We start from the raw sequence: 25,973 nt of genomic DNA, 5'->3' as shown, positions 1-25,973 counted from the left end.
TAATGTCAAAATTTTTGTGTATCGGAACGCATTGCTGCCGACGTTTTTCCGTAAAATCTTTCGATGACTTGTGTAAATTCAATGTTATTGAATTGTTGATGCGGTGACGGGACAAAACTGATTAAAACCTTGTAGGATACACCAGTTTTAAGTGTTGTGTAATCTTTGTGCCGTGACAGACGCTGCAGGAAGGGTCATCCATGTTAAGTGGAACCTAATCAAGGTTTCCAACTCAGGATGTCTGACGACGAAAATGAATATGAGCCGACCCCAGAGAGGATCCAGGCCTTGGGCTTCAAGCCCCAGAAGGAGATCCTCATTAACACCCTCCTGCCATACGCTGACCAGCTGGACGATGAGTCTACTCGGCTATTCCAGCAAATCAAAGAGAACCTTGCAAAAGCAGTCATGTTGCGGGAGATGAAACCAGCCTGCGGAGTGTGGACCGCCAGGCTTATGAAGTAAGTTAGGGTTCATAGAGACCAATACTAATATGAATTATGTTGAGCTACATTGTTATCTAAACAATGCCCATGTGATCATTATGTGTAGTAAATTAAATGTCCATTGAGCTATTTTCATGTAGTGTACAATTCGAAATAAGAGGGTAGAACTTTTATTATAAAATCTATAAGTACACCAGATATCCTGGGGCTTTATTTTCAGTGTGCGATTTGTAATCCTATTTTCTAGGTGTAGAGAAAACTTAGATATGGAGAAGACATCAATTTACTATAATTACTGATACATATCTATGGCTTAAAGTTGTACTCCTACAAACGGAAATATATTACAGTTATCACTCAAATGCCTATGTGACAATAATTTTAACCTTTGGCAACAACTTTGCCACTGAAAATTCTGGCTTCGGCCCAAGCTTCCTGTCTATGGCCTTTAAAAATACCTGCTATAGAAATAAAATAAACAGTCAGTTTTTTTTATTTTTGTTTTCAATGCAATAACAATAACAATGAACTGAATTGTATCTGAAAAAGTGAAAAACAAAAGAGCATAAGTTTATTTTGGGGAATTGGCAAATTGGTGGCCGTTGTTGGGTATCTATTGGATGACAAAATAAATAAATAATTAAAGTACAATTTAAACACATCAACTGAACAGTGAAGGAATTTATTGTGAGATAAACATGCACATGCACAATATACATCTAGATGTGTGAACCTACCAACCAACCTGCAGTGGACCATAGTGTCAGGAAATGGTCAAAGCTTAGGAAAGCAGTTTACACCTTTACATGAGTATAATACAGTTGTAGTCTCATATTGCTATTTCTAAAAAGGGGAATGCACTAATCTATTTAAAGATACTGTAACTGAAAGTGTAATTCAATCATCCATTACATTCTTATATTCCCAATGCCAACCAATTTAAGATATGATGCCAACCCATTAATTGGCATGGTCCAATGCTATGCTTTGTAATATTGTATAGAAAATTGCTAAACATGATTGTCCCTATACAGACTTAAGGAACTTCTGAAAATTTCAGGATACTGGCATTCACAAAGTTCTTAGTTTTTTTTTTTATCCTGTACTTTAAATAACATACCATAAATTATAGTTGGTTGTTTTGGTAAAGCAGTAATTAACTAGAACCTAGATGCGACCCACTACAACTCACTCTTGAATAAGAGCCCTGAATATGCTGCTAGAGCTCGCTACAATATATTTGAATGCCAGAAACTTAAAGTAACTTAACAAACACTACACAAACAATATTATGTAAAAAAAGTTTACTTAATGTAGCTCCACACCTTCTTGAGATAAAGAGTCTCTTAAAAATTTGTTTGTTTTTCCTATAATATTAATTACAAAACCCAACCTGCTGTTTTTAGTTCCACTGTAAGTCCTGGTTAACAGATCCCTTCTATCATCCACAGCTTCAATAATGTTCTGTTTGTGTATCCCAACTGATATTATAAATGCAAAAGTAACTGTGTCTGTCTGTCTCTCTGTCTGTCTGTTACTCTTTCACGCCAAAACCACTGAACGGATTTGAATGAAATTTGGTACACATATGGTCTAGACCCTGAGAAAGAACATAGGCTACTTTTTATCCCGGAATTCCCACGGGAAAACTTTTTAAGGCGAAGCAAAGCTCACGGGGACATTTAGTACATTATATTTTCATTTGTTACAGATTTCTCAGAATATATGGGTTGAAATTTTCAAAGGAAGACCACATAGCGCTGGTGAAGCTGGTATATGAGCTGGTGCTAATCCCTGATTTAGAACCCAGCAAAATTCACAAGTTTGCCACACTCTTCATTATGTTGACAAAGTAAGTAACATTCAATTACGTAGTATATTATACTGTGTTCAGTAGTACTTATTACCTTATTAGTAAATTAGGAATATGTAAAGGAGAATTTACATAATGGTTTCCACTTTATTATACTATTCAATATACTTGGTAAAGTATTTACCGAGTTGAATAATATGAATGACTAACTATTTCATTGTAACAATTTTAGCATTTTTTTAACCAACTTCGAAAAAAGTAAGAGGTTCACAATTTGTCTGTATGTACAGACCCTTTCTCCTATAGGTGTTATTCCCAGGGCAAGTTGGTATGATTGCAAAGACCAAGACTAACTGGTGCAAGTATAATATTATGTATACTTGTCTGTAACTCCACCTATTTACTTCTTACAGGAAGAGGTACTTGATAACTCCAGATGAACTGACGCTACCATGGCGCCCTCTATACCTCATGGGGAAGAAAATATTTGACAAAAGCAGGACCCATATTGGAATGTACCATTACCTGACGTAAGTGACACTGTATTTAATACTATATGGCGTTGAAGACCCTGGTGGAAACTGTCTTAAATATTCAAGTTAGCTAATTTTACTCAAAGGAAACATTTCTTTATATTTAAAGAGTGGCACTAAATTGTGAACCAGTGTGGTGGGAAATGGCCCAAGCTTAGATAGGTAGTTTAGACCTTAATGGGATATGTACAAAAGTTCTAAGTCTGCGGGTACGAAACTTGCGACGGGCGGAGGGACGGCAGGCCGGGGCGGTGCGGCACTCGTTTCGTACACAACACCTAGTTATTATTCTGTGACAACACAACTTAGTTAATGCATTAGATTACATCGCCGTCGCGCCCCCCCGCCGTCGCTCCGCCAGGTGCAGGCATCATCACCCCCACAGCTAATAAAATACAGAAGAGAATGACATATGTAGAACCACCCAATCACATGAGTCCCAATTGATATGCTGCATTTGTCCAGACCGCGCCGCGCGGCCGGTGGACAGAGCCCGGGCGTGCTGGACATGATCCGCAAGTTCCTGTCCGGGACAGGCCTGGACGAGGCCATGGACATGTTGGGAATGTCCGGGACGGAGGCCGAACTGCCCACGTAAACAGAGATATAGATTACCTACCCGCTCCGCTTCGGTGTCTGTGGCACAGTTCTGTTGACAGAATTGTTTTATAGTCATGGTGGATTTTAATGGTTCTTGCGTAATTTTTGGTTAGAGTTGACGGAAAGGAAAATGATGGGAAGCGAATTTATGACAGAGTTGGGTTTCAAAGGTGGCAGTTGTGGTGATCATGAATTTATCAATTCTCATCTTTGACAAGGTTCCGCTTCCATCTTGTTAAATATTCAAAAACATTACTCATCCATACGGGTGACAGGTATTGCATGACTTGTACTTTGGTTTGAATAAAAGAATACTAATTTAAAATGTATCTTGCAGGTCTTTGGAGTCGTCATATTTGACAATGGTCAAGTGCGCTAAGCCGTAAGTAAATTTCATAATATCATATATGTATCGTAAATTATAAGAGACGACATGAGATGCGTACCTATAGGCACTTCAGCATCTCGGTGTATCACCAGTCTATTTGGCATCTGTGCAAGGATGCCAGCACAGCCCAGATCTAGACTGAGCCTTTTCGTAGTCCAAGAAGGCTACACAGGCCGATTATACTCTTCTTCTTTAGTACACTAAATTCTTCCTATCCTTGCACCCAAAAGTTGTCTGAAAGAAATGTCTTTAATCAATAAGACCGTTATCTATCTAACTAGACAGCTGAAAGATAAAACCAACTCAAAAAACAAAAGCGAAAATTACCCGACAAAACCACTCATCCCTAACCTCGCTTCCAGCTACTTCGAGCTATCAGCCACCGCCGAGATCCTGGCCGAGTTCCGGCCGCAGCTGGCGCCCTGGTCCTCGGACAACCACTTGCTGAGCCAGCTGGCGGTCCTGCTGCCCGTGTCGCTGCCGCCGGCCCGCGCCGCGCTCGGACACCATCTGTGGCTGCAAGAGTTGATGCAGCTGTGGGACACGTGTAATAACTCCCAGTGCGGGGTCTCGGTAAGGAATGCCAGTCATATAGCCTGTAATGAAAAGTTACACTACAGATGTATACAACTTAGAGTTAGTTATCTTTACTGCTCGAATAGAGTAGAGGTATATATAAAGCTGGAATTAGATCCGGGAATAGGAGCGAAGTTACATTACAGCAGCGTAACTTTCTATCTCTTATATATAATGTATAAGTGCCCCACATAAACAGTAACCAAATGGCGGATGCACTCATGACATCTCGCTCTATTTTTTATAGGTCTGTCAATAGTCCTTCCCGCTACCACTTATTTAACGGCCGCCATTTTCATACCATTTCTTTATTTACCGTATCTACACACCACATACCAATAACCCCTCTCATCATTACAGGAAGTGATGATGCTATTCTCGTCACTCGCCAAGCGGAACCCGGGTACCGTGGACTGGACGCCGCACGTGCCCAAGATGTTCACTCGCTTCTTGCACGCCGTCAACCTGCCCGTCAGCTATAAGGACATGCAGTACACTAGGAGCCATAGCCTTGGTAAGAAAGTTTTGCTATTATTTTGTCTTAGGTACCAAACTACGAATTATGGCCACTTGCACAAACAAAATCTAGATTTAGTGTCAAATCTCGATTTAAGAAACGTCAATCCTTATAAATTTGTGGTTTAAATCGAGATTTAACACTATATCTACATTTAATATGTTTGTGCATGTGGCCCTTAATAAACTAATGAATAAATGCATCATTATATGCCCTGCCATACATAAAATTTAGTTGTCTTTTATTTTTAGATTTAACTTAATTAAAGTTTTGTTAGATCGATCAGCATACTGCAAAACTCACATTATTAGATACACTTTAGTTTGTAGTATAACATTAGTGCTTAATGTGAAATTAGGCGTTCCTAATTTCACATAAAATCCGTTTCATTCTAGCTTTCCTTACGGATGATATGTGCTGCGGTAAGTATGTAATATATAGCCATTACATACATGCTTAGTCATTGCACATACGACTAGTAATATAGATAATGCAACCTTAAAGCCTAACGTCCACTGCCGGTTAAACTAAGTTAGTTCGCAAGTTTTTCATACATTTGCATCCACCGGAAACTATGCACTAAGTATGTATGAAAAACAGGCTAACTTAGTTTAGCCGGCAGTGGACGTTGTGCTTCAGAATTTAGAAACAGAGAATATAATGGTTTAAAACTTTTCAGATACAAAATACATAGCTTCGTGGATCGTGTGGACGATAGCGCCTGACGGGCTGGTGTTGAAGCATCTGCGTATATTCCTGACTGGCATAGAGAGCTACCTGCACAGCGCCAACTCAGGGCGCTGGTCGTTCAGACTGCGGGATCTGCTGAGGAAGCTGTCCAAGGAATTCCTTATGAGGTAAGCATAAACCAGGGCAATCTTAGTAATCTGGGTAAATTATTATATTAAGCCCCAATATCTCCATAGTCGGTTATCTAACCGACCAGGCATTGGTTAATCAATTATTATACGTCAACTCCATATTAAATTCTTGACAGATGTGTCAAAAGTCAATTACTAACACCTGCTTATGCTCTAACCGACTATGGAGAAATTGGCACTTATCAGGGTAAATGAAAAATGACAATTAACTTTACAAGATTTTTTTATCTGTAAGATGAAATTGATATTGTCATGGGTGATATGAACGCGAAAATGGGCTCAAACTGTGTCGATCGGACACACTACATGGGTCCTTTTGGAGCCATCGGAGAAATAAACGAGAACGGAGAACTCTTCGGTGAGCTATGTTCAAACCACGGGCTTGTTATCGGCGGAACGCTGTTCCAACACAAGGAGTGTCACAAAGTCACCTGGATATCTCCAGACGGTGTAACACGCAATCAGATTGATCATATTGCGATCAGCCGCACCTGGAGATCATCTCTGTTGGATGTTCGTAACCGCCGAGGAGCTGACATCGACAGCGACCACCATCTTGTTCTGGGTGAGGTGCGCCTGAGACTGGCTATCCCGTCGCGAAAGTCTGAAAAAACCGCCAGACGTTTCGAAGTGGAAAAACTAAGAGACCCGGTATACAGGGAGGAGTTTCGTCTATCCCTTCGGAACCAATTCGAATTACTGGAGGAACTCGAAGACGAACAGATGGAAGAGTCCTGGAGCCGCATCCGCACGGCGTTCACCAGAGCTGGCGAAGAAGTGCTTGGTTACTCAAACCGGAGGAGAGAGGAGTGGATGTCTGCAGAGTTATGGCAAGCCATTAACACCAGAACACTCATCAAAGCCCAAATGCTGCCCCATCCTGGAGCATGTCCTACAGAGCTGCAGGAACGGTATCGATCACTGCGCTCATCGATCCGAAAGTTGGCACGACGAGACCGCAGAAGAGCTTACGATGAACTGGCCGATCGAGCGAACTCTGCTGCAAGTCGGAAAGACATGCGTGAACTCTACGGAATCACCAAACGCATCAGTGGCCAAGGTTCCCGAACACCGAAAAAGCCGCTCAAGGACCGAAATGGCAGACTCCTGTGCACTTCTGGAGAGCAATTGAGCCGGTGGACAGAGCACTTTAAAACAGTATTGGACCGCACCCAGACAGAGCCATCACCTGGAGGGGACGTCAGCGGAGGGGATAAACTACTGGATATTGCTACGACTCCGCCTAGTTTTACCGAAATAGTCGTAGCAGTTAAGCAGCTGAAGAGCGGTAAAGCTCCAGGCATAGACAATATCCATGTGGACATGCTGAAAGCTGACGCCCCGACAACTGCTTCGCTACTCTACCCCCTTCTGACCCGAATCTGGGAAACTGGAGTGGTACCTGCCGAATGGAAGCAAGGCCTTTTAGTGAAAGTCCCTAAGAAAGGTGATTTATCCCAGTGCGACAACTGGCGCGGCATCACCCTGCTTCCTTCTGCCGCTAAAGTGTTAGCAAAAATATTGCTCAATCGCATACTGGACAAAGTATCACCCACGCTCAGAGAAGAGCAAGCTGGATTCCGCCCCGGCCGCTCCTGCGCTGACCACACCAACACCCTGCGCATCCTGATAGAACAGTGTGTCGAATGGCAATCCGAACTATATCTCGCGTTCGTAGATTTTGAGAAAGCCTTCGACACCGTGAAGTGGAGCGCGCTGTGGTCCAGCCTGTACCGTAGAGGGATACCGAGCGCCATAGTGCGAATTGTCCAGTCCCTGTACGAGGGAAGCACGTGTAGGGTGATACATGAAAAAGAGCTGGGCTTACCAATAAATATCACCGCCGGTGTAAAACAGGGTTGCCTCTTGTCCCCGCTACTATTTATTATTGTGCTGGATGACGTCATGCGCGAGGTGACAACAAATGTCCAAGGCATCAGTTGGGGTACAAGTGTTCTGGAGGACCTCGACTACGCGGATGACATTGTACTGATATCGCCAACATTAGCCCAACTGGAAGCAAAGTTGGAGAAACTGCGAGACACTGCTGACCAGATGGGCCTGCGAATTAACCGTCGAAAAACAGTGGACATGCGCGTAAAGTCGACTGACACCGACCCACTTGTTCTGGAAAATGAAAGCCTACAGACAGTATCCCGTTTTGTGTATCTCGGCAGTACAGTCACCAACCAAGGTGGGACGGACGAAGACGTCGCAGCCAGAATAAATAAGGCGAAAGCTGCCTTCGCACAACTAAGACCGGTGTGGGACTCCAACGTGCTCAAGCGTCGCGTGAAAATCTCCCTTTTCAACTCCGTCGTCAAATCGGTTCTGCTGTTCGGTTGTGAAACGTGGAGAGTGACTAAGGGATTGATGAACAAACTACAAGTGTTCGTCAACAAATCCCTGAGGTCGATCCTCCACATCTTCTGGCCGAACACAATCCGGAACGTTGACCTGTGGAACGTGTGTAAGCAGACCTCCATCGAACAAGAAATCGCATTGCGAAAATGGAGATGGATTGGCCACACAATCAGAAAAGGAGCCGAGAGCAAAGCGAGCATTGCCTTCGAATGGAAACCGCCGGGCGGCCACCGCAGACGCGGTCGCCCCGTGCACACATGGCGGCGCACAGTGGACGGCGAGCTGCGAGCGCAAGGCCTGAGCTGGACGGAAGCCAGAGCGGTTGCTGAGGACAGAACGGCGTGGCGCACGCTTGTGAAGGCCCTCTGTACCACTGGGGTACCATAGGACAGCAACAAGATGAAAAGCATTTATAATCTATACTAAAGCCATTGCAAACATGCTAACCATCTTATCAGACATCTCGCTCGCACCTATGATCGATCGAGTTCCGATATGTCTTTGTGCGAGCGAGATTTTATTCGCCCGTTTGTAATCATTAATTAAATGTTATATTTGTCCAATAAAGTATTAAATAAATAAATCATTTTAATTTACTTGCATTCTATAACACTATTGTTATTTCCCAGGGTCCGGCGCGAAAGAGACACAAAATACAGACGCACATGGGAGAACGAGACGCCCGACGGATACAAACTGCGAGACCAAGACATCACAGAGTTCGTCCAAATAGTGCTCGAACCCACTCTGCTAGCCGTGCACAGCCGAAGCGGCTCCGTCGATGTGTCTGCCGCCTTGCAAAACATGGCCACTTTACGCCCCGCCCTTGTCATACCACCCTTACTAGAACGATTGAGGACCTCTCTTGAGTCCCTAACAGAACCGCATAGGGTGACGGCGGCTATGTCAGCCGTAGCAGCGGTGGCTAGACCGATGCTCAGAGGCCCTGCCGCTGACTACCCCGAAGGACCCACGCATGTTGTGCCGCTACTCATGGGCGCATTACCAGGCCTTGACCCTAACGATATCAAGAAGACACTAGTCTCCCTACATTTCATCCTGATATTCAGTTGGATGGTGCCCTACATAGACTGCAGTTCCGCAGCGGACCACTGGTCGGACTTGACAGAAGAAGAACTCCTGACTTGTGAGTCCACCGCCCAATTCGAAGACTTTGTCCTACTCTTTTTCGAGCGACTCTTCGGGATTGTCGAGTCGAGTGTATTGGAAAATGTTCGTTTAGAATCCAAAGAGTCAGACGCGTTGAGGAGCAAGACAGAGTCGGTGATTGAAACGGCATTATCATCGGCTGCCACGTCAGTGTTGATGCAATGTTCGCCGAGAATATTCGACGAAGCTTTGAGGAAGTTTAAGCATTTCGCCACAGACAGTACATTCGAGACGAATGTAGCTGGCAGTATAGTCGGTGTATTGCTTCGTGTCTTTGCCCGTGTCAACTCGGAAGCGACGCTAGCTGCCTTCGTGCCTCAACTGTGCGAGGAGATAAACGAACTACTGAGTACAGACGAAGCTCTCAGAGAAGAGAACCCTCCCTGCGAGCTCGTCTATCGCCTTCTCTTACTCTCTCACGCAGTTGAATGCGACGGCAAAGTCCTAATAAAATACATCCCGCAAATAACAACAGTCCTAGACCGAGCGTTAAAACTACACGCCAAAGACGCGATAATGCGTGCATGCGACATTCTAGGCCACATAATGGCGTCGATGAGTGTGGTCGAGCTTCGGGAGTTCAGGAGCACAAGTAAAGACTTCTCTAAAGCGCCTAAGGAATGGTTGCCTATTCGCGAGTGGGGGAAGGGTTGTCCTTTGAAAGAGGCGAAGTTTGTGTGGCACACCCCTAGTGAGGAAGAGGTGGCGTGTGCTCAGAAGCTTCTAGATAAGTATATGAAGCCGGAATTAACGAGGCTGCGGCAGTGGTTGGATGGGGAGAGGGATCTGTGCAGGAAGCGGAGATTGAGGTGCTTCTACATCATCAATGCGCTGACGTGTTGTGGAACTCTGTTGCCGCCGCCAGAGGAAGCGCCGGTTGAACTGTAAGTTATAACCTATATTTTTAATGTGCTGAGATTAAGATTTATATTACGTTTTTTAATAGTAGTAAAAGAGGTGCCGATAGCACCATAAATAATAGCCTATTGCCCTCGTAGTTTCTAACTTTCCAAGACTCAGACGATCATGCCATGACAACAACCATATACCTACTGCTGATGTATTAAAACTATGTTAATTAATTAATTATGTGAGTCAAGGCTCCCACACATAAACATGATACGGCGACGCCTCTTGAAAACGTCTCAGTTTTTCAATGAGAGAGAGCTAGAGAGTGGTACGATGCAGGGTCCTTTCTGATTATAATTTACTATCATCATATCCCATAAACATTCCAGCGTGGAATCCCTAGTACCAGCCACCACCTTCCCTCTCGCTTCCGGCGTGCGCCACCACCTCACGCTAGAGGGAGACAGCGTGCGCGTGTCGCTCGCGCGCCTGCTGCTGCGCGTGCAGGACAGGATGCTGGACGCCGCCAAGGCAGACGATACTAAGGGACTGGAGATGCTGATACAGGTTAGTTTCATCGCCGCCTCACGCTAGAGTGAGACAATATGCGGGTCAATGTGTGGATGCCGCCAAGGATGACGATACTAAGGAGGTTTAGATGCTTATACAGGTTTAATACCTACATTCATTATTATTGATGATTTCAGTGCGATGTACCAAAAGTTTCCAGCAGATTTTTAAGTGTCGAATCGAATAAGAATGAAAAACAACCAACTGCACAATTTCCTCACTTGTTTCAAAACAAACCGGTTATACTTGTGTATAAGTGATGCTCAACTTCAATACAAATATATAAAACCCGACAAATAAACTGTAAACTATTGATCACAAGATTCGATATTTTTGCGTGCTATGAAATATCAAGTGACTATTACTCATCATTAATACCCCTCTTCTTCCCTAGGTGTGGGAGCGAGTAAGCGGCATCCGTCCCTGTCGCAGCGGCCCCGGCATGGAAGCCAGAATGCGCTCCTACGCCGCCCTAGAGCGAGCCCTAGACGGGAAGGGCGGGCCTCCTGGCGGCGGGCGAATTAGGACCTTATTGGCTGATGCTGTAAGGTTGCAAGATGAAGCGCGGATTGATCTGCAGAATGATGCGGGTATTGGGCCGACTGGGCTGTCGATCATGAACTCGCTGTTTCAGCTGTCGATTAATACGTATACTTCTGTAAGTATAGATTGGTACGGTAGTTAATACGTAGCGTTACCAAAATGGTGCCCGTCTAAACATGTTGCATTTACTATAGAATAGATGAGGAGCATGATAAGGAGAGAATTTATCGTATTTACCATAATACACTAATTCCACCTCCAACGGGATTTAAAGTGTCATATTGAAACAACGTTGTTTCTGTAAATTTATCATATCTTTTCAAATTGAGTACCGATTCAACCAAAAATAAGAAAGCATTAGTACGCGCCTTAGACGGGAAGGGCGGGCCTCCTGGCGGCGGGCGAATTAGGACCTTATTGGCAGACGCCGTAAGGTTGCAAGACGAAGCGAGGATTGATCTGCAGAATGACGCGGGCATTGGGCCGACTGGGCTGTCGATCATGAACTCGCTGTTTCAGCTGTCGATTAATACGTATACTTCTGTAAGTATAGATTGGTACGGTAGTTAATACGTAGCTTTATAAAAATGGCGTTCGTCTAAACATGTTCCATTTACTATCGAATAGATGAGGAGCATGATTAGGAGAGAATTTATCGTCTTTACCATAATACACTAATTCCACCTGCAACGGGATTTAAAGTGTCATATTGAAACAACGTTGTTTTTGTAAATTTACCATATCTTTTCTAATTGACTAGCGATTCAACCAAAAATAAGGAAGCATTAGTACCATACAAGAACATCTGCAATAAGCTACCACCGGCATCCTGATAAAAAATAATACTAAAAAGTATCTACTACTATCTTTCAGGTTCGCATCCTAGCTCAAGTGCGTCTATACTGGATGATATCCCACCACGCGTATTCATTCAGAGCTCTGTTACCCCAACTAAAAGCTTTATTGGCCACTGGCGGAACGGGCGAAGAATGGCATGCGAGACATAAGGGCGCTTTGTACATAATGTTGGGCCCAAGGGTTGGCCCGTTGGTGGCCAAGCAGGACTGGGAGGTACTAAGGGTACTGTGGCCGGCCATTTTGACGGCGCCGCTCAGCGAGAAACCGAGTATTATGAGGTGAGTTTTGATTCTATTCAAAGGATTTTTTCGCTTTTGTTTAGGTTTTCCGGTATTACGACATTATAGTCATTTGTATTGCAAATAGAAAGTATTTGCAAACATTTCATTCTGGTCGCCACTCATGGATGGCGCTAGGTGCGCGGAAAAACTGTTAAGAATCTCAAATCTTTCTAAAGGGGTACAATATTTCAATAACCTTAAAATTTACATCCTACAGACTAGAACAAGCGTTCAGCGAGACGCTTCACCGTCAGTTCCCCAACGTGAACACAGAACTGACAGTCCCGCAATCTTGCGTAGACGCCGCAGAGTACTTCCTGACCACAGAGCAGAAACAAGACAAAACCTTCGTGGAGCATTTGAGCAAGGCGGTGGAGACCGAGCGAGCGACTTCCGATAGGAATGTGGCTACGTACAATGCTCTGCTTGAGGAGATGGTGCGGATTGCTGAGGCTCCTAATATGTGAGTTATTGGTCATCTTTATCTAAACTCATATTATAAGGAGGAAAGATTTGATAGTGAGTTTGTTTGTATAGGCTATTAATAAACTTGCTCTAAGGCTAAGCGCGCCCTAATTTTTTTATAGCGCGAGGCTCACCGAAATATAACGTACTAAATTATGTTTTCTGTGCTATATGCGATTGCTATTGCGATGCTATGTGCTATATGTTTTATATGCGATTTAAAATACGAGGGTAAACAGCGCTATAAAAAAAAATGCCTGTCAATATTTCATACCTGCATAATTTCTCCACCATAAACCGCCATCTATTTACCACAGTCCCTGGCGCCGACTGGAGCTAATAATGCAGATGCTAACCTACTGCCCGAGCCTACAAACCCCATACCCGCCCAGCGCAGTCCGATTGATAGTCAACTGTCTCATCCACGACGACATAGCAGTCAGACGTACGGCTATTAGACTGACGCACTTCGCACTCAAGCAGAGGAAGCATAAAGTGAAGAAGATCACGATTGATCCGTATGAAGCGGCTGGTGTTCCGAAGCCGGGGACTTTTGTGCCAGGTTTGTTTTGCTTTTTATGTTAGCTTTTATAGTTTGAAAAGCAATTGCTAGCTTGCCTAATTACCTAATTTAACTAGGTAAATCTATTGGAACAAAAGAAACCTATCAAATGTAACGGTAACTTACGGATAAGCAGTACAGAATTGGGACTAAAACGGAGTCAAGCTGTCTCGCTTTATCACTGTCACCTCCTACTTAAATACCAGACCCCATTGTAGGTTACCATTTTTAATGGCACAACTAATCTTAGAGGACTTAATATTTCGTCTGCAGGATACAGGAAAGACTTGGAATGGGTGATTTGGGACGAATCTCGAGTGCCGAAGACAGACGAAGACTGGGACAAGCCGTGGCTCCGGAATTCATCCGTGGGATTCTACGCCTGGCCTGAAAAACTTGAGGTAAGTTTTGTGTTAGTCTATTGTTACTTTATAATAGAGCGTAGTATAGACGATCGGGTAACTTGGTAAGCAAACAATGACGGTTTGTTAGTTTGACAAGGTACAAAAGTATGTACCGTACATGAAATTAAAAAGTCGTTAATTTTTTTATTATCAATCATGAAATAAATATACCAGCTTTAAACTTGTATACACTGTGTTTTCCTTCCCATACCTCACAGTAAAACCTCTTTTCTCCCGCCAGGTGGCAGCACCAGCCAGCCAGCAAGTCCCTCTAGATCGCGACGTAACCTCCATGGAGGAAGGAGAGCGCCATATCTTCGAGTTCTTCACTAACGAGGCCAACATAAACAGGCTGGTTGCCTTTCTGACTGTCGAGGAGAAAAAGGGCAAGGATAAGTTTAGCGGCAGCCGCTTCGCTATGTTTAGGGTGAGTCATTTTGAGAGTGCTATTTTTCTTATTCTTATGTTACCTTTACCAGCCAATACGTTTTCAATGCTCGACCATAAACTTATCCTAACTAATATTATAAATGCGAAAGTAACTGTGTCTGTCTTTCTGTCTGTCTGTCTGTTACTCTTTCACGCCAAAACCACTGAACGGATTTGAATGAAACTTGGTATACATATGGTCTAGACCCTGGGAAAGAACATAGGCTACTTTTTATCCCGGAATTCCCACGGGAAAACTTTTTAAGGCGAAGCGAAGTGCCCGGGGACAGCTATACATAATAAAAATACCATTAAGTTCTCGCTTTGTCGCTAAGTGCAAAACGCCAGAAAATCTGAACTGTTTTGAAAATCTTAAAACAATTGAGAACTCTGTTACTTGGAATCTAATTTTAACCCGCTATTCCGACGGGTATCCCTTTTTAGCCAATCGAAGCCCAAGGGCAAACCCTAATTTTACTAATATGAACAACATTTCCCAACAGCTGCTATTCCGTTCGTACGGCGAGCGAGTCACCAACACGTTCCTCTCGCTCGCTCTCCCCCGAGCGGCTGACAGCCAAGAAGCTTCGCAGAGGTTCGCGGCGGAGGTGGCGGCGGCGGCTATACGGGCCCCGCGGTACTGGCCGCGTGCGCAAGCGCAGGAGTGTCTGGTGAAAGCTACGGATGTGTTGCAGGCTGGTGAGTGTTTGTACTTCTTAATTATTATCATGAAAAAGTGCTAAAAGTGACGGCTGAGACAGCGTAAGTTTAGGGCAGTAATAGACAGTCAGGAGGCGTCGCAGAGGTTCGCGGCGGAGGTGGCGGCGGCGGCTATAAGGGCCCCGCGGTACTGGCCAAGGGCTCAAGCACAGGAGTGTCTGGTGAAAGCTACGGATGTTTTGCAGGCTGGTGAGTGTCATTTTCATTCTCACTCTCTGAGAATAAAGAGGAAAAAATAGCGATCACTGCTGGATATGGACCGCTCCTTAGAGCACCACAACATTCTGGTTTCGGCCTTCATCCTAATTCCTACTACTACCAGCTACCTTTATACTGCTGTCGGCTATAATTGGTCGAGTCATGGCCCATGGTCAACGTGAGTCTATGCAAATTAAGTACAATAGCCACACGGGTTTGTATAAACCAGAGTAAAACTAAGTATACATAATATACACTCCTTGACACATTTCTCCACTCTCCCCAGGCTTAGCAGCCGTAACCCCCGAAACGATGGAAGACTGGGGCACCTGCATAGCGTCGGCCGTAGAGAACCTAGACCCGAACCGCAGCGCCGTCGTGATATCTTCACTAGTGGAGTCGTGCGCGCCGCAACCTACAAAGGAGAATGATGTCAATCCCGACCAGACCACGTCGTTTGCGGTGCAGGCGAGGCTTTATGCGCTACAGGTGAGAATATTGAGTTGTGAATACAGTAAATATAGAAAAATATGCATAACAAAAAAGTGCGCGCAAATATGCTCGACCTTTTCAAAGGAGAGGTGTGCTGTAAAAAGTCCATACAACTAAGGGCGAGACCCTATTAGTGCGTTGCGTTGTCACTGCCATATATTGTTTATGACCTCCTTTGTGACGACGCAACGCAACGCAGCGCAAAGGACCAATTGAGCCTCACCTTAACCGATCTAAAAAAACATAACCTGTTGTGATATTCCTATCTTATATCATTTAGAAGTCAAATTTTATTGTTTCTTTCCCCAGGGCGCGCTAGGGTCGCTGACTTGGCGGACGGCTCCTTTAGCAGCACAAATACTGAGACAACTGGAGGAGGCCCGCTTCATACAGCACCCGTACCAGAACGTACGCGAGAGCATTGGCAGGTTAGTTATTTAAAAGAATGTGTGTGACCAGTAAAACGTCTTCTGGCCGCACGCTAACCGTACTGTGTTATTAATTATGATAGTTAATAAATTCTCGGTCACTACTGGAGATAAGCCCCAATGAATAGTGGTCTACATAGCTTATAGTTAGCTGGCGACTCAATCTCTTGGTAGTAAATCACTTCTAGAACCTTCTAGTTGTACCCCTTCGGTTATCGTTAAGGTTTTTCAACATCGCTATTTGATTATCATGAACGCCTTCTTTACTGTGAAATCATACGCAGTAAAAAATATATTATTTCTCACGTCATATCGCTCTTTCTGTAGCTGACAGATTAACAAAACCCCAACCTTGTCCTTAGCCTCCTAATGACGATATTCGACACGGAGCTGTCGTTCCCGGGCGGGTCTGCCGGGCCGGCGCCGCGGCTGGCGCAGTTCCTGGCCGACACCAAGCCGAAGTTGGCCGCGCTGTATGATGAGCATGGGGAGATTGGTACGTTACTTAATAGACTATCTTTTATGGTGGACTTAGCCGTAGAGTGGTTTTTTTATTTGAAAAATACCATACCTAATTTCTTTGTACAAATAATGACCGAACGGCTGTGGGTTTGATTTTGATAAAGCGCTGGAATTCCCATTACAGATATCGAAGTGTCTAGGTTGTGGCTAGTCGTGCCAAAGCATCTCCACACTGGGCTCGCTAGGTTGTAACTAGTCGTGCCAAAGCATCTCCACACTGGGCTCGCTAGGTTGTGACTAGGCGCGTAAACAGCCTTCGCTAGTCAACGAACCACTCAAATATGCTCCATATTGCAACACAATAAAGTTAAATTTGTATTGTAGTTAAGTATATGACATGAACATGACACAAGTTGCTCTTTCTACTTTTAAGGTTATAATAGCGGTCATTGTAAACAAAGGTGTTGTTTTTTGTTGAAAAAATTTGAATTTATTTCAAAGAATGGAATTTGAGTCGCTTGAAGAACTGGACACGTTTATTACAAATTACGAAAGAATAAATTGTGTCCAGTTGTGGAAGAGGACTGCGAAAACTATTGAAAAGTCCAAAGCCGTGTGCCCAAAGAAATTAGCATCATGCAACGAAGATCTGAAATACTATAGTCTGACGTATGCATGTAAAATGGGAGGCCGGGCTTTTAAGTCGAAAGGCAGAGGCATACGGCATACGACGACTTATAAGGACAACTGCCCCATGATGCTAAAGTTGGCTTTGAACAATGATGGCTCGAGACTGAAGATTGTGGAAAAGGTTGAAAACCACAACCATCCTGTTAATAGAGAATGTCAGAAAATGTCTCATTTAATTATACCATACGTTGAATTATTAATAGTAGTTTTTATTATAAATAAAAGATAATATTATGTATGCTATACGTTGTTTATTTTTGTAGAATTAAATTCGGGGATAATCATGTTGCATGTGAAAGAAAACATCGTGAGGAAACCCCAATATCTAGATTAAGCACATCTAGATATGTGAACCCACCAATCCGCAGTGGACCAGCGTGGTGGGAAATTGTCAAAGCTTAGGAAGGCAGTTTAGACCTTCGAGATATGCACAAAGGTTCCACTTAAGAGAGCCAGGTCTTACACCCCCACAGACAATATAACAGAATGACCCACTAACCCTAATCTATCTTACTGAGAACCAAATTTAAGTACAGTACTTAATTACATACAATACAATTACTTTATATTCATGCAATAGAAAACATATTGCCACAATAGCGTTATATTGTGTACAAAGGTCCTCTGGTAGCTGTTTCATCGCGACCCATCACGTCCGCACTACTGGGGCACAATTTTATTTTATTTATTTATTTATTTTTATTTATTAGGGAAGACAAACAGCCATACATTGAAAATCTTATAAATAACATAAGTAAAAAAGAAATATAAATGTACAGCCCACAGCGTCATCCACAGAATTATAAAATAAAGAGGTGTCAAGTTGAGAGGTTATATAAAATTAAATCAATTAAATTAGCGATGACAAAAAAAAAAACAATAGTTACTATACTTAATATAGATATACTTAATATTCAAAGAAACCTGAGACTATGATAATGTATCGATAACATTTCTTTTAAATGAAGATATGGACTGGTGAAATATGTCAATATTTATAAAAATATTGTTGTAATTATTTACCATGCGACAAAGAGGTGCGCGCTTACCTGCATTAGTTTTACTATGTGAAGTAGAGAATAGTTGGTAGGCGCGAACCTCCCGACGGAGAACTGTTCGTGGTATTACATAGCAGAGTTTATTAGTTAAGTCCATACAGTCGTACTTATTGTGGCATATACCATACAGTGTCATAGCCTCTAGTAGGGTACGTCTATCTTCCAATGTTTGCATTTTATATTTTACAAGAAGCCTACTGTAAGATAAAGTACCACGGTGGCACCTAAAATGCATAGCACGCAAAAACTTTCTCTGCACTCTTTCAATAATCTCCCTATATTTAATATACAGCGGATTCCAAACACACACGGCGTATTCCAGTTGAGGTCTAATTAGGCTTTTATATAGATGAAGATAAGTAGAGGGTTGATGGAAGTCGTGAGAAGCACGCATTATGAACCCGTACAATTGATAAGCTTTATTAACAATCTTTTCAATGTGTAAATCTAAATGTAGTTTTCGATCAAATAGTATACCCAGGTCTCTGAGCGAATCAACTCTCTCCAGAGGCGCGCCGCAAAGAGAGTAGGTAAAATTTATATTTGTTACTTTTTTTGAGAAAGTTATAAAATTGCATTTGTCTAAGTTAAGTTTAAGTTTATTTTGATCGCAGTAGACGCTCAGACGATTTAAGTCTTCCTGAAATAAATAACTGTCGTTTATGTTGTAAATGGGTTTGAAAGCCTTAAGATCATCTGCGTACATTAAAAATTTTGAGTTCAAAAAGCATTGTTTAATGTCGTTGATAAAAAGAATAAACAACAGGGGGCCTAGAATAGATCCCTGAGGGACGCCTGAAGTAACTACAATTGTATTTGACTGAAACCCATTTATTAATACTCTCTGACGTCTATTGGTTATGTAAGACGCAAACCAACGAAGCAAGTCTCCGCGTATGCCATTGTATGCGATTTTATCCAATAGAAGTCTGTGGTCCACCTTGTCGAAAGCCTTGCGGAAATCTGTATAAACAGCGTCCACCTGTATCCTGTTATCCATATGTTCAAATAAGTAATTAGCAAATAAAATAAGATTTGTTGTCGTGGAGCGCTTTCTGACAAATCCGTGTTGCTCTTGAATTAGTGCATTGTGGAGGATAGGGTATATTACATCGTGAACCAGTCGTTCGAATAATTTCGACAAGGTGGACATTATGGATATAGGTCGGTATTGACCTACTTCATTTTTATGACCACCTTTATGGACAGGTGTTATATTAGCTAACTTCCACACAGTTGGAAACACTCCTTCCGTTATGCATTTGTTAAAGATAATACTTAACGGTGTACATATTTTGTCCGCGACACGAGTTAAGAAAATAGGAGGTAATCCATCTGGTCCGGCCCCTTTAACAAGGTCTAGTCGCTTGAGCTCTAGTAGAACGCGATGTTCGGTAAAGTGCAAATTATGTATCAGTACATTGTTATTATTACTGCAAGGAGGCAAAGACCATTTATTTATATCAATTGTCGAGGGTTCGTATACAGAGTGAAAATAATCTGAAAACATATTACAGACAGTATTAGGATCATTTGAGGAATGGCCGTCATATTTCATTGTGGAAGGTATACCTGACTTATTTCGACGATTAGCTATATAGGTCCAGAAATGTTTGACATTTGTTGAGATACTACTTTCCACCGATTCAATATAGGTAGTGAAACATTTGTCGCACTCAGACTTAAATCGTTTACGATATAATGAGAAGGCTTGGTAGTCACAGAGATTTCCGTATGTCCTCCACTTAATCCATGCTTTGTTTTTATCATTAAATATGTGTATTAATGCAGGAGAAAACCATACAGGAAACCGAGATGACTTGGATTTGCTCAGGGGGGTGTGAGTTTTTATTATACCATAAATTTTATCATAAAATATATCTAAAGCGTCTTCAGCTGATGCCTGGCCAAGTAACCCATGCCAATCTATTAAATTTAGGTCCCTGTTAATAAGATCGAATTTTGCACGATGAAAATTATATTTAGGTACTGCGCGTTTCTTCATAGGCTTGTTGTCTACATCAAGGGCGATTATATTGTAAAATGGTGGATGTAAAGGGTCAATTTTGCTAAGTTCTGGGGAGGCTGGTAACGATTCATTTAAAATTATATTAGATATTAATAAATCCAGTATTCTATTATCCGAATTTTTAAGAAAATTATATTGAAATGCATTATTAAGGGACATAAAATTTGATAACAGTTCACAAATAGAAGTAGTGCCGTTACAAGTGTAGCCTTTAGTATTAGAGTGAGGAACCCATTCCAAATGTGGTAAATTAAAATCTCCAATAATGTAAAATAAATCTACATCATTGCCATTAATAATTGTTTGGAGAGACTTTAAATAGCTTTCGTAAATGTCTTCTTTAGTTTTAGGTGGTATGTACACGGCACTTATAATGTGATTTTTACATTTTAGGGTACTGGGTAAACTAATTAAAACATGTTCCACAAATTGTGATAAATAATTATTCGTGTGGGTAACCGCAGATGTCCTTAATTCTTTTAGCACGGCCACGAGCACTCCGCCACCGTCTAATTTCTTAGTGGCAGTTCTGTCACGATCGCACCTATACACCGTATAACGTTGATCAATGAATTCGCTGTCACATATATCGTTAATAAGCCAAGTTTCAGTTAATATTATAATATCATATGTGTGTGCCAGAATGTTCATGTAAAGTGAGTTTAGTTTGGTCCGTAAACCCTTACAATTTTGATAATAGACCGATAAGTCGCTAGTGGCCATTTATATACGAATAAAAAAGTAATTTCTTATTATTTGGGAGAGCAAAGAAAGCATGCATGCCTATGCTATTTCTACGTGAGAGGCTTAAGAAGAAAGACGTACACAGGTATGGATACATGTTCGAATATTGGAATATTTCTGTACACATAAATACTATTTTAATTTTTTTAATATTAAATTCACATTTAAGAAATGTAAGCATTATAAACATCAAACTAAAATTGTTTTGTAAACAATGTGTAGTGATGAGGAAATAAAGATATATACTATTATAGTTATTAAATATAAGTAAAAAACCACTATAGAGCTTCCTTGCGTTGAATTTTGTTGATGTCGTTGCGGCAACTAATGGCGAAGGCTGGACTTGTGTCCGCTTCACGCACAAGGACCGACCCATTCTTAATCCAGACATATTTGTAGCCTTGCGCGCGCGCCCTCTCGCGGCTCTCTCGAAATAATAGTTTGTTTTGAAGAGTTAGGTGCTCGTTCATGTAGACAGCTCTAGAAGGGCCCGCTATACCGAGTTCGTCCGTCTTTAGACCTTTGGAGGCGCGAAATGCACTTAATATATTGTCTCGTAGAGTGCGAGTTTGCATTTTTATTATAATATTCTTTGGGCGATCCGATTGTTGAGCCTGCGGGACTCTGTGAACCGAGATTATCTCCTTATGCTGAATAGGGTAATTAATCTTAGATCCGATTGTTTCTAAAATAATATTCAGGTTTTCCCCTCTCCTTTCAGGAACGTTAGTCAGTTCAATGTTGCATTGCCGGGCCTGTTGTTCCATATACTCTATTTTACTTTCCAAAGAAATCATTTTATTTGTTACCTGCGATCCATTGCTACTCGACTTTTCTAATAACGACAGACGTTTCTGAACGTCATCCAGTTGATCAGAACAAAACTGTGCCGAAGATTGGATGTCAGTAACTGATGCATACATAGCCTGCTGCTTATCTTCAAGTTCGGAGACACGTTTCTTCGTACTAATGCAATCATTTCGCAAAGAATTAATTTCAGCCTTTATCTCAGAAGTCGTTGAGTTTAACGTGTCCAGGTCACATCTTATGGTGCTCATATGTTGGTTGATTTCAGATAGTTTAGTGCTCATATCAGTTTGCAGGTTGCTTATAGTGGCTTTAATTTCTAGAGTAAAAGTCTTAAATAGGTGGGTGAAGTCATCATCAGGTGTTTTGCGCTTCCTAAGACTGTTATCAGATGGCGTTGCCGTCGAGATATCAGATTTTGATTGAGGCAAAAATGACAATGAAGAGCAACTTGAGTCATGTTCATGTCATATACTTACAATACAAATTTAACTTTATAGAGTTGCAATATGGAGCATATTTGAGTGGTTCGTTGACTAGCGAATGGCTGTTTACGCGCCTAGTTACAACCTAGCGAGTCCAGTGTGGAGATGCTTTGGCACGACTAGTCACAAGCTAGCGAGCCCAGTGTGGAGATGCTTTGGCACGACTAGTCACAAGCTAGCGAGCCCAGTGTTGAGATGCTTTGGCACGACTAGTCACAAACCATACACTACCAAAGTGTGAAACGACTAGCCACAACCTAGTCACTACCTTACAGATATTGTAAGGATATTTTCAATACGGCAAGTTTCAGTCGGTAAACTGCTGTACATTCTGGAGCAAGCAAACCTGACGCCTCTCAGATTTCTTTGCCACAGCCTGACTGTACCATAAGACCAACACAATTCCTACCTTACCTACAAGTCGAACCTTTGTTAGCAAGGGAGTAAATTAGTCTTGACGAGTTATGTCTTTTATTTCCAGTAATAAAGAGCGCAGCATCCATGCCGAGCGGCCACATAGCATCCAGAGAGACTGTCGCGTCGGTGTCCACTGAGCCTGACAGGAACAGAGGGGAGTCCTTAGTGGCCGTGACAGTTGGGCGGTATTCGCCTGACGCGCCCGGGGCGGATGACGCTACGCCGCAAGGTAAGAGGAAATAATATATGTTTTTGTGTGTAAACTGACATTTAAATGTATGTGTTGAATACATAAATTTTTGTTGACTTTTGTGACAAAACCGAATCTTACACCCTGGTGTTAGATCCGGTTTTGTCACAAAAGTCAACAAAAATGTATGTATTCAACACATTGGACAATAAGCAATACTCATGCATGCATCGACGCAACAATTTTATTTGGACTTCAACTTGAAAAGCTTCAAGCGCATTATCAATATCCATTAGCATTATGAGTTACTTCTACTGACGTCTTGCATAGCGTATCCAATAACCTACCTTTCCCCGCCAGGCGGCGCAGACAACCCAGACCCTGACAGCGAGGCATTCACCAAGATCGTGGACAGGACCGAGAAGCGGCTGTCCACGCGGCTGGAGGCGGCGCTGCGGCTCGGCGGGGACTCCGCGCCCGGGCCGCGCGAGCACGCCCGCGCCGTCAACTTGTTAACTACAGGTAGGTACACGAAGGAAGAATGTAATGCTAGGTGCCACAGACAAAGAAGATTGTAATGACGGCAATCTTGAATTTATGGTATCTTGTATAAATGAATGATAAGAGAGGATTCTGGGCGCGTCAATACTACCAACGGAGCGCGCTTCTTACGCGCTTGCATGTGTGCGTCTTCGATAGACCGCTTCACCCCAAAGCGTAGGCTTTGAGGCAGAGACCTTCAAAACGCCCAATGTGTTCTGCCCGTGCTTCATCCAGCGCCTCAAAGGGGACTTAAAAATCCTAGCCTGAAGGCGAGGCTTTCACCAAGATCGTGGATAAAACCGAGAAGCGGCTGTCGACGCGGCTGGAGGCGGCGCTGCGCCTCGGCGGGGACTCCGCGCCCGGGCCCCGCGAGCACGCGCGCGCCGTCAACCTGCTCACTACAGGTATACTTCGATAGAACACTTAAGAGTATGTCTACCTAAAGCCTTGTATCCATTTGAGCATGCTCAGACTAGGTCGGTCAAATGAAGACGCAAATGCGAGCGTGCTTGGCGTCTCCACTTGAGCGGCTCGGCCAAATGAGCCGCTCATTCACCTGAGCATGCTCAAGTGGATACAAGGCTTAAGAGTATTCGAAGTGCGTCAATTTTGTAATAGACCGATAGGGGCCGAACAGCGAAGCCCGCAACATATAGTATCTAAAATGAACCTAAACATTCTACACATTATTCAGTTATGCTCTATAATTTACGTAACCTGTCAGTAAATCTTTACAATCTCTATTCCAGTGCTCCGCGGCTGCATGGGCATAATCGTGCGCGGCGTGAACGGCGCTATCACGACCCAGTACGAGCTGATGCGCACGGCCTGCGCTTTATCAGCCCGGGGGCCTCCCCAACCGCATGACGAACTAGGCCGGGCAGCTGACGGCTTCCTCGCCAGCCTGGCCATGGCCCACCACGGCGAAGATTCCTTCGATATCGCTCTAGCGGCTATTGAAGACGTGGCCACCAGCCGGTCGTGGTGGGCGAGGCTGGCGTGTGTGGAGTTCGCACAACCGTTATTGTTTTATGGACTGCCCATGATGTGTAAGGAGCCCAGTAGGGCGGTCAGGGCGGAGGAGTTCGCGTTGAAGTTGATGCAGGATAGCCGGCTTGAGGTGAGGGTTTTGGAATTACTGGAAAATAAATCTAGTGTTGAAATTATTGACGGTTTCTATTTACTAAAACCTAGCAATACTTAATTAAATAAATGATTTGAGATAGTTTAAATAAAACCATTGGTATTTTTCAGGTGAGACAAGGCGCCGCCAAACTGCTCACCGGCCTGATGCACTGCCAAGCACTGCCCAACGAGAACGCAACACTCAACAAACTCATGAAATTCTGCCGCTCAAAGGAGCTAGTGACGCGCCACAGCGGCGTGCTAGGTCTTTGCGCGTACCTCTCTTCCAGACCCTACAGTCTAGGACCCCGCATCGGCATCGTCCTAGCAGAACTGTCCCGTCACACTAACGCCCCGGACCCCGTCCCCTCCACCCTCAGAACTGCCCTGGCCGACTTCCGTAGAACCCACCAGGACGACTGGCCGAAGCACAGGGAGAACCTGACAGAAGAAGAGCTTGACTTACTGGCCGACCTGACATCCCCGCCCACTTATTGTGCATAGTTGTTTACCCCCTGTTTCCCATGGTGGCATATTTTTGGACGCGCTGCTAAGCCTAATTAAAGTCGATTGCCGCAGAGTTCTACGATAGTAATCGACAAAAAATGCCTCAAGAAGCGTTATATTTTTCTTTGCAATAATCATAATAATCTTCGCTTGCAATAGATCGCCTTAGATTTGGTTTATGAAAACTGGATGCCATGTTAAAATCATCTTATGTGTTATATCAAGAACTAGACGAACGTAAAACAGATGTTTAGCGCTGACAAATGCCATATGAATCTATCGAATAATTCGAATAGCATTATCAAATACTCTTATAATCTGTTTTTTTATACAAAGTGTTTTACGTAAATGTGGTGTAGTTTTTACCTAATCAATGCTTTTAGTATGACAAGGTCCCTGTATTCTGCCTAAGTTGTTTTGTGGTGATGGTTCACACGTTCTGCCATTGTTCAATGTAGGTGTTAGATTTTCATTTGTTATGTGTGATTAATTATTTACCTCAACCTATATTACCTTTGTTGGAGTGAGAGTAAAATTTATTAGTGTGAATTAAATAAAGATAAAAAAAATATGTTTTGACGAAATACATTGTGTATGGCTTTGGCTTAGTAACATTATGGGAGACATCAAATTATATTGATTAATATATTACCTACTTAATAAAATCTGTATATTTTATGCACATTGCATAAAATGGGTGACCTGAATTTAAAATATGGGGATGCATAGATCTATCTATCAGGAAAAGGTGTTGTAAATATAAATACTATGTATAAAATATAAATTGTAACCGTTTATTATAGGGTTAAAAATAAACATGTAAATGATT

General features: G+C 42.9%; 1 protein-coding gene across 4 annotated transcripts; it reads left to right on the top strand.

Annotated features, from left to right (window-relative positions):
* Window positions 1-25,973, top strand: LOC105393617 (proteasome activator complex subunit 4). 4 transcript variants are annotated; one of them, XM_048630352.1, is made up of 24 exons: window positions 1-461; window positions 2,158-2,298; window positions 2,673-2,789; window positions 3,258-3,386; window positions 3,730-3,774; window positions 4,143-4,353; window positions 4,717-4,870; window positions 5,553-5,730; window positions 8,748-10,172; window positions 10,527-10,704; window positions 11,102-11,365; window positions 12,124-12,386; window positions 12,607-12,852; window positions 13,172-13,416; window positions 13,690-13,817; window positions 14,062-14,247; window positions 14,753-14,948; window positions 15,454-15,656; window positions 15,969-16,087; window positions 16,450-16,583; window positions 22,844-23,008; window positions 23,330-23,491; window positions 24,262-24,632; window positions 24,767-25,973. In XM_048630352.1, exons 1-24 carry the CDS (start codon window positions 238-240, stop codon window positions 25,139-25,141), a joined length of 5,859 nt encoding a protein of 1,952 aa, XP_048486309.1. In that variant the 5' UTR covers window positions 1-237; the 3' UTR covers window positions 25,142-25,973. The 4 variants fall into 4 exon arrangements, with proteins under 4 accessions (XP_048486309.1, XP_048486308.1, XP_048486307.1 ...); XM_048630351.1 differs by lacking the exons at window positions 1-461; window positions 2,158-2,298; window positions 2,673-2,789; ... (1 more) ...; window positions 3,730-3,774; window positions 4,143-4,353 and adding exons at window positions 11,632-11,793; window positions 15,055-15,158 and having other exon boundaries at window positions 4,721-4,870; window positions 11,102-11,203; window positions 14,753-14,844; XM_048630350.1 differs by lacking the exons at window positions 1-461; window positions 2,158-2,298; window positions 2,673-2,789; ... (1 more) ...; window positions 3,730-3,774; window positions 4,143-4,353 and adding an exon at window positions 11,614-11,793 and having other exon boundaries at window positions 4,721-4,870; window positions 11,102-11,185.

The sequence above is a fragment of the Plutella xylostella genome, chromosome 25, assembly GCF_932276165.1.
Source record: "Plutella xylostella chromosome 25, ilPluXylo3.1, whole genome shotgun sequence".
Lineage (NCBI taxonomy): Eukaryota > Metazoa > Arthropoda > Insecta > Lepidoptera > Plutellidae > Plutella > Plutella xylostella.
Note: the sequence above shows the minus strand (reverse complement) of the source record. Positions and strands in the feature narration are given on the sequence as shown.

What these genes read in the sequence shown, in the direction of transcription:
- LOC105393617 (XM_048630352.1), top strand. Translation starts at nt 238, where the DNA reads ATGTCTGACGACGAAAATGAATATGAGCCGACCCCAGAGAGGATCCAG. An exon ending in ACGGAGGCCGAACTGCCCAC is followed by an intron (nt 3,387 to 3,729) that starts GTAAACAGAGAT and finishes TGTATCTTGCAG; the next exon opens with GTCTTTGGAGTCGTCATATT. An exon ending in CACTAGGAGCCATAGCCTTG is followed by an intron (nt 4,871 to 5,552) that starts GTAAGAAAGTTT and finishes AAAACTTTTCAG; the next exon opens with ATACAAAATACATAGCTTCG.